General features: G+C 44.0%; 1 protein-coding gene across 5 annotated transcripts in view; it reads right to left on the bottom strand.

Moving 5' to 3' along the window:
- LOC135253004 (connector enhancer of kinase suppressor of ras 3-like) overlaps positions 1-12,395 on the bottom strand; it is a 60,341-nt gene extending 47,946 nt beyond the window's left edge. For 2 of the 5 annotated variants that reach the window (XM_064331745.1, XM_064331755.1), the window contains exons 1-2: positions 11,883-12,194; positions 2,893-3,056 (exon numbers count right to left, since the gene is read on the bottom strand). In XM_064331745.1, coding sequence (XP_064187815.1) covers positions 2,893-3,056; positions 11,883-11,934 — 216 coding nt within the window. In that variant the 5' untranslated portion in view covers positions 11,935-12,194. Of the gene's footprint in view, positions 1-2,892; positions 3,057-11,882 lie in introns of all 5 variants that reach the window. The other 3 variants (XM_064331763.1, XM_064331773.1, XR_010329512.1) reach the window with 2 other exon arrangements.
- Positions 12,396-16,489: the final 4,094 nt, after the last annotated feature.

Raw genomic sequence — 16,489 nt, 5'->3', positions numbered from 1 at the left:
CGTAAAACAAAAGCACTACCAGATGCCAAATCAAATCCCCAACCACAGTGTGAGAACTCGGTCCCGGTGCCTTCAAGGCTTCCTTCTGCATTCCGGGTTCAAAATGGGTTTTTGGCCCCTTTAAATTCTCTCTCGACTGTAACTGGATTAGACAGCAGGGGCAGCCGGGTCAGCTATCAGCACCTGGAGAAACCCACTTCAAGGGTTTTCCCAGTATGGTGCAGCAAGGGTAGAGGCTGCAGGGGGTAGGATTATGGAGGGATGGTGAGGGGGAGGGGGGGGGGCTGTAATGTACAGTTGTGTTGTTTCTCAAGAGAAGAATGGTAATTCCTTCTCTTCTCCCTGCAGTGTACATTCCTTGCATGCAGCCACTCGAGTCTACAACATACTGACCCACAGCACCGGCTTGATGACGCAGAAATCGGTCATCTTCAGACCGGGCTTTGATTCTGAAGCTCACTTCCTGGTCATTTCTCTCTAGCACCAGTGAGGTTGTTTCCAGTATGGGTCTTCCAGCCACCCGCTTCATGATAAATCAATGGCACCAATGCGGTCAAATAATTTCAATCATTTTTTCCCACAAGTACACGTAGTCGCAATAGGTGTTTTTTCTTCATCTCATGTCTCTTCATGAGTCAATGTATTAAGTGACTGTGGCAGTGCGTCAATAGTTTAATATTTTGTGGACCATTTAGGACAGTTGGCATCAGTGCCTAGTCACTACACATCACTCGAGGGGATGGTATCTCATAGCGATTAATAACAAGCTTGACATTCTGAGATTTCTTTACTTGTCTGACCAACTAATTAGTTAGCAGCAAGCAACTATAGCCTACCTACCGCGACCTAACCTCGATAACGCTTATTTGCTATATAAGTCAATCCTATATGCTATTAGATTTAGCAACTTCAGCTCCAAAACGATTTAGCTAACCTTAGCTGGCAAATGTAAAACCTGTCAAACATGGTTACTGGCTTGTCAGTTGGGTAATTCCATAAGCCTTGGCACAATTAAAAGCATAGACACCCTTTGTGTCTAAGCGTTTTATCTGACATGCATTTGAACTTTAATGCCACAATACATATTAGTCACATTACTGAATTTATCACAGCTTACATTACATTACATTACATTCATTTGGCAGACGCTTTTATCCAAAGCGACGTACAAAAAGTGCAGCAAAAAGAGCTTAGTAACAGTCTTTAAGTAGGAACTGAAATTGTACTTCATTCTATGCTCTCCCCCAGCTAAGCGCATTTTATATACAGTGAATTTCGACATTGCTAACTTTCATTAGTCAAACAGGCTGGTGTACTTTTTATTTGTAATAGCTTAACTTCTTAATCCAGTGGGGATGATTCATGGAAACCCAACATAGCTGCCAGTTATCATGTCTGTTACAATCGCCACACGTTTCCTCAGTTTGTTTGAATTCACTGTCTGTAACCATCTGGCACCATACTTGATTGTGAGGCGATTCGGCGGACTGACAATTTTTCACATCTCTTGAATTACATCAGATTATACGACCCGGTGCAGACTTCATGACCATATAAGGGTCTCCCCTTTTGCCAACTGTGTTGTCTCTGGCGCTAATTTGTACAACATATTCACACAAAACCTGAGGCTCTCTCACCACTGGAATCATGGAGCTAGCTTAGCATTTGTGCACACCAGAAGCTATGCTTTTAGGTAAAAGTCAATGCGCTGAAAGTCATCTCACTTGCTTCCTCTGTGTATGGTGGGGTAAGGATGGTGAGCAGCACAGAGGGTTGGGTCAAGATACTAAGCCAGCATTTTTTCATTCACTTGGGAGAAAATTCAGATGGTTGACCATGGAAAAGCTTGAGTGATAGAACAGCAAAAATGGAAAACTATGGAGTTATATCAGTGTCAAAAGTCATCATCATCATAATACTTTTGCATCATGAAAATTATACATCATGATTCACAGTTTATATTTGTGAAGTTGTACACATAATATGAATGCGCACACGCGCGCACACACACACACACACGGAAGCACACACGCACTCACATTCTCTCATCATGGGCATGATCCTGTGGTTACAAGCTAAGCTTGATTTAAGACTGCAAATCCCCATATACTCAAACACACATGCATGCGCTGGGAACAATGTACAAATTTACAATTACAAATCTGTCTCACTATAAGGAATACTAGGGTGTAGACAATAAGGGCAAGGAAGTAAGAGAGAAAATGGGCACATGACCTTTACAAGAATTATGATAGGCTGGTGTGTGGACAGGTGAACGAGAGAAGCCAATCAGGATTCAATACCTCCCCTATAGCTTAAGGGGATTTTGTTGAAACGCAGCTGGAGACAAATGCCTGCCGAGATGTTGGATGAAAAGCAGGTCGGCGCAAGCTCGTGCTCACACCTGTCCTCCCTCGCTGCGGCTCTTCCCAGGCACCGTGTCACCATTTGAATGCCAAATCTACGCTGGAAATAAGCCAACCCCCCAAAAACTCGCCCCGGCCACAGAACACCTGAGGCATCCAATGATTTTCATCTCAAAGGTTCGGCAAGCAAACTCGCTGACAACTACGATACGCAGTGTCAAGACTCTAAGGCTAATTCCCTGGCATGCCATTTTAACGTTTGGGGAATTACTCTTGACGTTCAGTAGCTGCAAATTAAATAGGCGGGGCACTGCTGTCGCACCCTTGAGCGAGCTACTTGACCTGAATTTCTTAAATATGTGTCAGTGTGTACCCAGCTTTATAAATAGGTATAGTGCAAAAACACGAGCTCTAAGGAACAGCATACAGGAGCAGACGCATATCCTGAGAGAAACCTCTGAGAAACAGATGAGAAACCAAAGTCGCGCTCGGAGACTAAGGGATCGAGAGAGTTGGCACCACTGACCAGGGCACACAGCAGGTCGACTGCCTCCAGCACCAGCTCCTGGTGTCCGATTTTGACCACGCCCAGCTCCTCCAGGTCCTGGTGCGAGATCTTCAGCAGCTGTTCCCCATCGATCTTCTCTCGCTCAAAGTTCTGCACATACTGCTGCAGGCTGTCGTCCAGGCCTGTAGGGTGAGAGAGAGAGAGAGAGAGAGAGAGAGAGGGGGGCAGAAAGAGAGAGAGAAATGTTAGACAAAGAGGCTCTTTCAATGGAAAAATCTTCCCATTCCTAATGTGTGCTCACAGCTGGAATACAGTTTGAAAAATGTTTGCCATCAAGCAAATTCCCATTCATGTTTAACAGCCATTTCGAATAAATATTTTTAAAATTTTATTTTTTTCATTACACACTTAATGCTGCCTGTTGTGTGCACCAGTATTACCCCTCCTTTTTTCACTCCGAGGGGACAGAACAGGTTCTGAAGGATCTTCGAGGACTTGGAAATCCTGTTCCAGTGTAGAGTTATCAAAAATAATAACAAGACAATGTATAGTCACGCACAGAACCTGTTGGAGTGCTAAGGGCAATTTGTTTTGGGTACTACCATGTTTTCACTTGTAAAAAAAAAGTTAAAAGCCCTGTTTTCACCTGCGTTGACTTGTTACGTTGTGCTGATTATCAGGCTCTACTGTATATATAAGCGCTGGTTAGAGGAAAGCTATATTAGTGAGCAAATGCTATCTATGGATAAGTACCAGTATCTAACCACACTCATCTGAAAGACAGGGAATGGTCTCAAGCATGAAATGAACAGGTTGTGTTCAACAGGTGCAAATATTTTGCTGCCATTTTGCTTGCCAAGCAAGCATACCCTAGAGAAATGTCAGTGACTGTGTGACTGACTCACTAAATCAGTGAATAAGTGATTGAGTTAATAAGTTGGTGACTGAAAATCCCTGAGAGTTGATGAATTTTGATGATGGCCTATGACTTTCTTATTTGAATATGTGTAATGTGTACAATATGCCAGCCAGGGCACAATAGCTAAAACCTGGTGAGGATTTACAAAACAGGCCTAGAGATATTCAAACAGTTCCATCGATATAAAAACAATACTTTTTAAAATTTGGTTTTATTTCAGAAACATTAACAAAAAACAAGTTCTTAAATAGCTGCTCTGGAAAAGTGAACTGCATTTTAGAACGGCGACCAAAAACTACTCACAAAATAAATAATTGTGATATAATAATAGTGAATAACTGCAAAATATCTTTTCCTAGAAAACTTTTCTATCATAACGACTCTTATACTGCTACAATTCCCAATTTACACTGAAATCAAGAGTGGTTCAGCAAAGATGGAATTCACTTCAAAGCTTTATGCAAGTGTGAGAACGACACCGAACTTGACCCAAAGCAAACAGAACCCAGGGGTTCGGCTGGGGTGCCGCTTTTGTACCGGCATTCCATAAACAAAGCGAATGAATATTGAATGTTTGATTTTTTTTTTTTTTGTCGAGTACAACACGCTGTGTTAAGCGTGCATCTCCCACAGAGCGACACCGGCATTTTTGCCGTGGGGATCGCTTGCGATGGTGAGAAGGACAGCCGGAGCACACTTCAGATAGCAGGGCATCGACAGCTTTCTCTTGCCGCATGTTTCCTTTGAAGCCTCGTTACTCAGAACCGAATATGCACTGCGCGAGGTCCGGCCAAGAGATAATGCGAAGCATTTCACTCTTAGATGCTTTCTAACCTTTGCCACAAAAGCTATTTTTCATATCCCATCTTCAAAGGATTTACACACACAACCTAAAACTGACCTGCCTCTCCTCACTCAACAGGAGTCTGGAATTCACCCTTGGGTCTACTTCGACCTTGCAGTCCATCTGGGACAGAATTGTGTTATTTTTGTATACCTCCTTTGAAATGTCCATTATGAAGTACTGCGCATTTACTGTTTGTAAAAAAAAAAAAAAGGTTGGTTGATTGATATCCACATTTGCCTTGTGTTGAGTCTGCTGGCCAGCCTTGAGCAGGTGACTCCAATTCAAAGTCACACACCGCTCCCAGAGCAATAAAAAAGGCAAATAAAATAATACAATAAATTATATTATTATATTATTTATAATATAATAAATAAAAAGGCGATCCTGATTATCTGCTAATGTCTGCCGTTTCACTGGACTCACTGTAACCATAATTGGAATTACATATCCACAGATTTAACAGAATTATTCAACAAAATCTTTTTCACAAATGGCTTTTTTAAAATTTTTTACAGCCATTCCAGAAATTAGCACTTAGCCAACACATGCACTTAAACTTCAGTCTGTTTAAGGTCAAGGTAAAGTCAACTTCAGTCCTTGGCTTCTTCAAAGGACATGACTACCACAAGCAAATATTAGCTTTAGCACAAATACCTTTCAAGCTCGATGCATCGTGCTTTCATAGAGTTCCTACTGTGTTCAGGCAGTAGGTTCACTGGTGTGTGAATGTTGATATTGCTCAAAGACAATGGGTTTACAAGTGTAAAAAGAATATTGTTAAATATCGACAGGAAGCAACATGAAAAAGAAAAATTTCAAGAAGGGAATTAACAAAAATGGTTCTTATTTTCATATATTTTTCAGTTTTTCTATGTAATTTTCATACTTGGCTCAAACACGCTTCATAAAACACGATGTGCACACATGGTGTACACATGCTAGAAATAAGAGACCCCAATGTAATTTCCTGAGTTCTCTCTCCATTAATGTTTTACATCAGAGACCCTTGAAAATGTATGGCCTCCACGAGTGAAGTTTCAGTTCAATGCGTTTAGGCCAGGCCATTGGTTTTCATAATATGGAGTCCAATGGGACTGCTGGGTGGCTCATCCGTCAGGATCCTGACTGCAAGGCCCCAAAGGCCCTGGACGCTTTGGCTGTCTCTGGGCCAAAGCAGGCAGATTCCTGCCGATGTTGAGCACCTCTTCCCCCTCACATAGGCTCTTCAGAGCCACTCTGATAATCCCAACATTTCCTGCCTCACATCCTTACGGAAGCAAAACAGTAGATTCCTGTGTGAAAAGTACAGGGGGGTGGGGGGCATGGAAATGACAGGGTATTGCGTATACTGGCTACGTGCAAGGAGGGGGAAGGAGGGGAGGTCTTTCATTTTTTTACTCAGCTGACAACAGAAGTGTCATATATTGTGAGTCCTGGAACTTATCATTGAGCTTTTCGACCAGTGTTACAGCAAAAAATTAGCCTATATATTGAAAACAAAATAATACGCAACAGAATCTGCATTACAAACTGGCACCAGGGTAATTCCCTCTTCTTTTTTCAATAGAAACAACTGCAGGGCTCAAAGTCTCGCTCGACTGTTTGCGAGAACACGACCTCTCCATCCTTTATGCAGAGCAGGCAGGGCGAAAACTAGCAAACGAAGCGGCGTTGACCACGGTTTAATCACAGCGAACAACTATGCTTCCCTCCCAGGAACGGAATGGTGGGTTGCTGTTCACACGTGCCCCAGAATTTCAAGATAAGAGGGCGACTAACGTTCCCCTTGAAGCAAACCGTGTGTGAACACGACCAAAGATCGAACGATTCCCCTGGGCTCATTTCTTGCTCTGCAAAACTCAATCAAGCAAAAGCAGAGAGAAGAGTCTCTACCACTGGCCATGATCCTCCAAAACGAACGCTCCTCCAAAATGGAGCCCCTTTCCACGCAAATAGCTGTTGTGGTTCTGCTGTTTAGACAACACAGTCAGAACACCCAGTGAGAGACAGGCCTTCCAAAGCCATTCAAAGGGGTTCTTGGAGACATGACTCTGTCTAGACCCCCTACGCCCCCCTCCCCCTCACTCCCTAACACCACCCGAGAGGCAAAACCAGAATTGCAGTCACTCCCCAAGCAGATGATTCTGTGCAGAAGGCTCCACCACACCAGATTTGGGACAGCCACAGCCCCAGCCCAAACCTCGGGGGGGAGGGGGGGTTCATTATGTGTGACCACGGGGAAGCTTGCTGTATGAGTGCTATCAGTTCCAGCATTAACATTTTCCCTAGCCTTATTTTGCATGATACAGTGGCTGTGCTCCCTGTTTATCAAACAAAGTTGTGTGAGAGTCTCCGGAGCAGCAACGCAAGCCTGCAGACAGGCTGTCTGTGGCGGTTTTAGCGGGGATCGGGGGAGGGACATCTGCCTCTGGTACGGTGAGTCAGAAGAGGGTGACTGACACAGCAGAATTGGAACTTTAACAGAAAAAAAAAAACGGGGTTTTGATGGAACCCGAGGGTTAAACCGCATTCCAACCCGGCTGCGTTTTGGCAGACGGCCAGAAAAACGGATGCGACGCCTTGCCCTAACGGGCATGTCAACACAATCTTCCACCCGAGGCCAGCAGCGCGTTAGACATGTCTGCCCAAACACACACCCTTGGGTCAACTGCTGGTCAAGAGGGAGGCACCAACATAAACAGCAAAGTCTCTCTTTGTTTTTATTAACCAATTTTTAACCCTGTTTTTTTTTATTTTTTTTACGGCAAATGGTTTTAATAGGTTCTCATTACTGCAACATCCTCCTTAGAAATACAATCTGCCAGCAGCAGCTTCATTACCCTTAGAAGTGTACTGTAGTCACTGTTTCTGTGGATGACACTTTGGACATGGGCACAAAGGAAGCACAATGAGTCAGGGACGATCCCACAAACCGAAAAGCTCCCTCCGTGCACATAGTTACAGCCAACAAGGCACTGCCATGCAGGGATGTCAGCTGATGAAAAAGGATCTGTGGGAAATAAGTTGTGGGGGAAAAAAATCGCAGAGTACTGTTTTGTGAGACATTGTGAGGACCGTTGGAACAACCGCAACATGTCCGCAAAACTTTGATCAAAATCATCCACTCGGAGGTCAGCACCAGAACGGGTGAACCCTGCTGACTGAAGTGGATGTGGAAAAGATCCCTGAGATGCAATCAAAAGAGCGTTCGCCGCTGCCTCACCCCCTTCAGTGAAAGGAGGAAAACAGTAGGAGACCGAAGTCCTCACAGTACACATTAAGCTCACACACAAACACAAAATGGGCCAGATAAAAAATTCCGACAGGACAATTAAAGAATACGGATCTCCTACAGCTGAAATCCAGCAATTAACACCCCCGGTGTCCCCCCTCCAAAGGCCCAAACATCTCCCTGCTGTGTCTGCCGTCTTGCCACCACAGAGACCCAAAGATGCACACCCCGCCGTGCATTTTCCCTGCTAAATCCGGCATTAACAGTAACTCTTCCCTCTTTTGTCCCGGACTCAGGCAATCACAATGGCCGCCACCGTCGCTAAGACCGGGGCTTTCGGACGGGACGGGCGGAGGGTAAAAAAAAAAGAACGCAGCATTCCCCGCGTCGCCATGGAAGCGCGTCTGATTGAGGGGGGCCCGGGATGGGGTGGGGGAATGTCACAGCGAGCAGACCCTCGGCGACAGATTTATGTCCCGACCCTTTCCCACACTGAAGGAGCTGAGGCCCGAGAGGTGTTCAATGGAGTTCCCGCCAACAAAATGGAAAGGCCAAAATTGTGCATTCCACCCACAAAATTAGAATGAAAATATCAAGTTTGTCAGTGAGTGAATATCAATTAAAGAATCAAAATGCGCCAGAGTACAGCAAAGTAGCCCAAGATGTGCGCTGAATGTGCAATCTCACACGACTAAGAGAAAGAAGTGGGAAGGAAAAAAATAAGAAATTAAATAAATAAAGCATAATAACGAAAACTTGCTCTGCCTGTTTTATTATTTATTTACTTATTATTCCTCCCACAGAAATCGTGTGCGAAGAGGACTGACGAAGACGACACTCGCAGGCTTTTTCTCGAGACTCTGAGTCACTCCTGCCGGCTTGTTGTCCTCGAGCAGCAGCGTGACGGCTTGCGGCGACACCAACCGTCACAGAACAGGGGGCGGGGAGGGGGGGGGGGGCAGGGGGGTGTGGGTGGTGGGGGACACACCTGCGCGGTCTGCTCGCCCACCTGCGTTCCGGACCGTGCAGGCTGGGACGCCCCTCGCAAGCGAACTAGCGCGACTCTCGCCTGCGCTTCCACGGTGCCGGGTGCAGAAAACGCGCCCTGGGCACAATTCAGGATTTTACTCTTGCGCTAAAACTTTGTTAAAACAAACGGGAACCGCGCCCATCGGCCCTTTTCATCCCGCCGCGACAGATCCGGAATGGGAGCAGGGTAGACGGAGAACGCGCCTGACGAACGACCTCCGGCTTGGGTCGCGACAACGAGCGCGGCGGAGAATTTCCCACAATGCCCTACCTTGGGCGCAGCAATCGAGACCGTTCAAACTTAATTTATTTAAAAAACACAACGATAAAATAGGGATGCCGCTGCAGCTCAGGTGGAACTTTTGGGTGCTCTTCGTCATCACAAACGGGACTTCCACAACGCAAAGCAAAAAGCCGGAGAGGAAGTTCCCCTTCGCTGCCTATCGCGATGGTATCAGGAGAGGCTGTAAATCATCATAAGCCCCCTGAGTCCACACAGAAAGGTGGCTTGTTTTGAAATTGTTTGTTTTGTATATCATCAGGGGACCGTTTGGTGTGCCAGGTGCTCTCTCTCTCTCTCTGTCTCTGTCTCTCTCTCTCACACACACACATACAGCTGGAGTCTGCACTGTGGAACCGAGGGCGGACAAAGAGAATGACACAAGTACTGAAAGAGGAATGGAAACCACACTGTTTAGTTGTCGGCACACTTTAATACGCGACAAATGAAAACGTAGAAGCTGTTACACAACTCCATGTAACGGCTTCACAGATCAGGCCAAACATCGAAGAGTCTGATTCCAAAACTGTTACTAACATCACACTCTTATCAGCACACAAAGCAAAGTGGTTGCACACCTCCTATGGATGACCCACTGTATAATAGTGAGTTAAATAATGTGCACAGGAATATAGAAAATCTTTGGTGCTTTACCTAACTATCTTTCATCTAATAAACATTTTAGAGTTAAAATTATACTTTCATATTTCTAGTGAGTGTCAAGCAAAGTGCTTAAAAATAAAAGCCAGGAAGTAGCGAGCCAGCTGCAGAGGGCACACACCAAGTGACAAAAGACTGACCTACAACTGACCAGTGACAGCAAAACACCGCCGTTACTTTGGTGCTCATAGTTGCTGATCTTGGACCAGATTCCCCCGGTCCCGTCCCCGGTTAAAGCTGTACACCGTTCCAGAATGGGACAGCAATAAACAGCAGTTCACCCCACACAGAGCATCGCACAGCTGCAGCTACAAGACAAAGTTCATAATAAAGCCATTGTAATATTTCTAATTTCTACTTATCCAAAGGTGCCCCCCCCGGAAGATCCCCCATGAGGAAAAATACGCCCTCCGCAAGCGACATGCAGAACCACGTGCGCACGCTGCATCCGCGGCCCTGCACCCTTTTCCGCTTTTCCGTTTCCAGCCTTACGCCAGGAAGCGAAGGGGTGGAGTACCACTGGGCCGCTGGAATCCACGAAGTTAAAACGGCCCATTTCACTCTTTACTCGCCAAACCCCTTTACAGTTTTAAAAAGCGATGATGACAACATTTTTTCTCAGCTTAAAAAAATGAATACTAATAAAAACAAGTGGGTGTGGGATAGCATTCCTCCAGGGACAGATCATGGGAGGACTCTCTCTGGGGGGTGGAAACCCGAGAGCCGTGTAGCCGGCTTGTTTCCCTAGAACATTCTCTCCTGTCTGTGGAGAAATTTGTGTGAGACCTTTCACTTCAAGTTCAACAGAGTATTAGTTTCCTGCACATGCACACATGCTTGGTGGGCTCTGTTTTGTAGCGCCTCCCCGCACACACACACCAGAATGGTTTGCCCAAGTGCACCTGCACCTTACCGCCTTGAACTTTCCCAGCCCATGCCATGTCTTTCTAAACGTATTGCCTTTCAACAAGTTTTCAGCATTGTCAGTTCACAGACTTGGTTTGACTACGTACATAAACCTTTGTTTATTCTCTGCATTTCCAGCTGTTTAAATATTGCCACTTTGGGAACTTTGTTCCGCTTTTATGCTTGCCCATTAGATCCCGCCATTAGCATCCCCTGGCCTGCTTTATATAAAAAGCTTGCAGTGGTAGTTTGTTATGCGCTCTGAACCAGTTTATGGTTAAAGATGTTATGCTATATTAAGAATGGTCTCACTGACATTGATGGGATTGGCAGTGAAGAGTGTAAATGTATACACTAAGATGAAACACTTCAAGTAGACCAAAGCGCTCCGAATCCAGATGCTGAAAGAAGACGTTAGCCACCAGCCACCCCCCCCCCCCCCCCAAAAAAAACCCTTCTGTGTTGAGAAAGCCATACGACCGTTTACAGTTACCAATAAGGCTGATTTGGTCACCTATTTGTGAACGTTTTTCCAAACAAAGGCAACAAACACATTAGAAACATAAATACCGCAACAAAACAGCATTTAGCACAAACATAGCCTAACCATAACACATTTTGGACAACTTGAGCGCACGTGTATCGAAAGTAAACAGGCGCTCAAAACAAAAATATTTCAAGTTGTTTTCCTTAACACCGCCACACTGTCTGCCACAAACATGCATCATGTCTTCATAAATTAGACAAAGCTATGGGCTCACATGCTTTTGGACATTTTTATTTGTGTATTTAGCCATGAGCTTAAAAAGTTTACAAATCGATTCAAAGTTAAGCCGGTTTAAGGCTACCCATGACATCAACACTTATAAACTGAAATAAAATATTGTCACTTTGACAAAACCTTGCTTGGACTAAACTAAGCCAAAATGTATCGAACGTTACGCCAGTTATCGACACAGCCTACATTGGTTTCAACGAAACTCGTCAAAAGTAAACAAAGGCATCATACGAAGGGAATGGTGCTGTTAAATGTGACATTTCGCATACCGTTTTCATTTCACTTCGCAATTCACTGTTTTAAAAACAGTTACCTTATCTTGTTCGCAACACGAAAGAAAAACTTTGCAAAACCTACCTTTCATCCAATCCACAACTTGTTTTGGCGACCACTTAGTTATCGCGTCCATGTCGTGTATCTTCAGACACAGTTCATACACTTTAAATCACAATGCTGAGAAAAACACCACACTCAGCTTTTGCTGCACTCAATTATATGATTGTCACTGTCCAAATGTTAAAAATATTCCCATAGCCACAACCAACTGGAACTCCTCTCAAAGACAAATAAGTTACTCCATGCTCCCTCCTCGACGCACACTAGCGAATGACAACGCGCCTGTCTGTGATCAACGAAGCGGCAGGACTCGGGAGGGGATTTCTCTCAGGTTGCCCTCTGTTTCCCTCAACCACAGGGGGAGGAGCGAACTTTATCCGACGCGTCCCACTCAATGGAAAATATCAATGAAGAAACAGTATACTTTTCCTTTTAAAACGGACAGTTTTAAGATGCACTTTTCTTCAATGCTACACATTTGACCTGTATGAAAACTGTAATTACGTTCCCTTAAGGTTTTTCACAGTTTGTGCGTTTATAATTTGGTATTTTACAGGTTACACGATACACCTTCTGGTTATGCCAAAGACGCGGAGCCCGACGCTTTTGTTTGAATCTGCGTGTGAAGGACTTCGCCGTCGGGTTTACCCAACAGAGCAATAATGTTCCGACAAATTTTGATTCCTCCGCTGCCTTTGTACCTGACTGCTTATACTCTTTAATGCAGGTGACTGAAGAAGTAGCATGAGCGTACCTAGATGTTGTATCGTAGCCTACTGAGAACTCTCATTGACTCTTTCTGTCAGTTCAATTTGGAAATTGGGCATCCAAAAAGCTAGCCTATAAACATTAATTCACCAGTCTGTGATATGTGGTTGTTTACCTCAATCCAAGATACATAGTTCTATATCCACTCGTTTTTCATCTTGGTTCTATACTCCAGTCTATGGTACATAATTGTTTTCTCCAGGCTACGGGATACCACAGACTGGGCATAGGTTTTTCTCCCCTAGTTTATGGTTCCACACTCAAGTGTACGGTTATGGTTATTTATGCCACTATATGGTGAGCCTATTTGATACAAACAACCAATGGATGTGGACCATCTGTGTTCCATATGAGGCATTTAACTTACTGTAGCTCACTGTGGTCACTGAATATCCCATGGCTCCAAGGAGTAAGGGGTTCGCTCAATGTTCCTGGTAAATTCCCAACCTGGCTCTCACAATCTGTTTAACTGTGTATCCCCCAGAATAGCTGGCAAGTAATCCCTCCTCTATCCCTTGTAAGTACATGCATTCTATTATTTATTTATTTATTTATTTGCCATGTACAGTAACAAAGGCTTAAAGGGATAATCTTAAGTTTTTAAATAATTTAAATTTTAGCACAAGTGATGATTAGTTTCAAATAACCTGTTGGCTTTACAATGGTGGGTATGAAGGCATTTGGGGCTTTATGGTCTAATGCAATTAAAAAGGATATAATATGAACTATACTTTTTAGTTCTCTGAATTCCTGCAAAATGGCTCCATCTGTAGGAGGCAGGAGTACTGCACCCCTGAGATGCAAAAGAACTTGTAACCCGATCACCTTCCCCCATTATAGCCCTTGACCTTGGCCACTTTTGGGCTAATGACAATGGAAGACAATAGGATTAAAGCTGGTTGTCTTTGCGCTTTGTAGTAATTTGTGACATAGCCTGGGCTTGACAGCTGAACACAATTAATGTGTGGAGGTGATTAGGGGTGACCCTAATTATGTAAAAACCCTGTGACTAAGACTTGGCTATGGATCCTTGGACAGCACGTGTAAGCTTCTTCACCTCACATTTTCACTTGTTTGGCAAGGACCCAAGGCAAGGAACTGACCTGTGGCCAACCAAGGTGTTAAGTGGCAAGGAACCAACACATAGCTAAACAAAGGAGTTTATTAACCCTTTTTCATTTTATTTTGGTGGCAGTGTAATGTAATGGGTGGCAGTGTAATGTAACGGGTAAGGAACTGGGCTTACAATCTAAAGGTTGCAGGGTTGATTCCCAGGTAGAACACTATTGTTGTACTCTTGAGAATAGAATTTAACCTAATTTGCTTTAGTGTATATCTGTCTGTATAAATGAATATACTAAGTGTATTTATTTTTTCAATTTTGAACAAATCTTTATCGACTAGTTGAACTTCTCTCCCATTTTGGAATACCATTTATACTTATAAACCTCTGTCAGTGGTCCTCTCGATTTCAGTCATGTGCGAAAGAAGGCATTTCGGAGAGAATAAATGAGAAAGTTATACATTCCAGTACTTTTTCTATATAAAAAAATAATAATTTGTCTTTGGTGTATGGTATGAGTGGTGTATATAGTAATATAGTACTGCAGTAAGTCTACATACATAATATCAAACACTTTCATACAAACTTTAATTTCTGCAAAGCCATGTAGGTTTATAAACCTCATTGCGGAAGCCTCTCGCTGTGGAAAGAGGCGTGCGAAAGCTTCCCTGTTGCTTTCTTTCAGGTGTTGGCTCTCATTTTCTCTTCGTTTTTTTTTTTTCATTTTCCCCAGGGAAGATGGAGGAGGACAAAAAAACAACACAATTCCTCTGGCCTTGCCCACCACACCCACGCGTGAGAGGAAAGGACAGTTAAACCTCAGGGCCAGTCCTAAGGACGTTGTGAGCGCTTGCGACATGGAAAACTATTTCTGTGTCCACGATTCTATTTACAGCACGATGCAGAACGAAACACTGGGATATTAGCTTGCGCCTTTTTGTTCTGATCGGTAGCAGATAGCCCTGCTAACGCTAGGCGACTGGGCGGTGGTACATGTAATTGCCCGGTGGTTTCCTTAAGGTCAAAGAAACAGTTGGTGACCAGTATAAACGATATCCCTTTCTCTCCATTGGCACTCAGCCAAGGGGGAGTCCCCTCCTTCTTTACACTAACGCAAATTGCCAGCTGCACCTTGTTTGCATCAATTTAACCTCAGCCCACATCAGGTTATTGGCAGGCTATAAAACCCCGCAAAGATTTGTAAAATTAGTTCTGCATTTCTCTTTGTGCTTTTTCAAAAAAAAAAAAAAACAGAAGCCTTCCGTGCGTTAACTTGCAGGGACGCTGAATACAGGTGTGCTACGATCAAGTTTGCCCTCTAGGGAAAACATTTGCTCTGCATTTTCCTGATTTAGCATTTGACGTGACCCAAATGGGTGGGACAGAACTTATACTGTTTTTCAGCTGAACATATTTAGTTTAGGAATATGGCAGAGACATTGCCCAACAGTCATCGTGAAATGGAATCTGAAAACGGAGGAAGAATTCTTGTTCTGAACTTGTTCTGTTTTGAAGACGGGCGATATCCTGCTATGGGTGGGCCTGTTTGCTCACCTGATCGCTGATCTGGATGGATGTGCCTCGTCCGACTGTTGACGAGCCATCAAACGAGGAAAGGGCAGGCACGCACCTGTTCTTAAGGTAACCCCAGTGGAGCAAACACGCCATTCACTGAGCAGCCATCTTGCTTTTTGAGGGGTTATTCTCGGTTTGCTGCCCCCCAGTAATGAGGCTGTATGCCAGTGCTAATGCTAAAATGCACTAAGCAAAATTACAGTCGGCTTTATATTGCCTTATTATTCTATTCTGCAGAGCTAAAAATACTCTCAGGCCAAAAAAATATCACTATTTAGGAAATCGTGTCTTCATCCCACAGTATAAGACGCAAGGTGAGGGGGGTACTGTGTCCTAAACTGCCCTCATTAAGGTGGGGTATTTTTAGCTGGAACTCTGTGAGTATGTGTGTGCATGTTTATGCATGCTTGTGTGCTTACAAGTGCACGTGCAGGTATGTTTGAATGTGGAAACACGAATGTGCATGTGTTCATGAGTGCACATGTGTGTGTGTGGGGGGGGTGTGTGTCAGAGTTGAAAGGGGGCATTTGCTTTGTATGTGAACAAAAGTGATGGCAAGCGCAGTCTGTGGAATCAGAGTGAATTTCTATTAAACCTTCCATTGCCCATTCTTTAAGTTTATATGCAAAAACAGCCGTTTACAGGAACCTGATGATCATCAGTCGATGCCATAACAAATGAAGATGAGAGATGAGAGTCGAAACTGCAATATGTAGTAAGTTATCTCAGAAAGTTGTCCAGCAACTCAAGGTCAAATAGAGTGAAACACCGTGAGGGTGAGTTACAGCAAGTGTGTTCCGCGCGTAAGAGGGTGCGAAATCTCAATTTTCCCGCATTGGATTTGCCTTGTGGTCTGCTGAGTTGAGCTGGGAGAAACAGGATGTTGTGTCAGATTCCTTTTGGTTCTCACAGAGTAATAGAGAGCATTTAGGGTAGATGATCCCTTATTCAAAAAATACACTGGACTAGACCATATGTGTGATTAGGCTGCAATGCACACACATAAACACACACACACACACTCACACGCATACATGCACACACACACACACAGTGGCATACCATCATAATCCAAAAGATCAAGATGCTTTGGGCCTTCGTCCATTCTTGTATTAGTGATGGAAATGTACACACTGATACTGTGACAAACAAAATTGCCACTATTGTTAGACAGTTCATGATCAGATTGTGAACAATAAGAAATTCAGGTCAGCATATTGCA

This window comes from Anguilla rostrata, chromosome 1 (genome assembly GCF_018555375.3).
Source record: "Anguilla rostrata isolate EN2019 chromosome 1, ASM1855537v3, whole genome shotgun sequence".
Taxonomy (NCBI): domain Eukaryota; kingdom Metazoa; phylum Chordata; class Actinopteri; order Anguilliformes; family Anguillidae; genus Anguilla; species Anguilla rostrata.
This window is presented reverse-complemented; position numbering and strand designations above follow the sequence as displayed.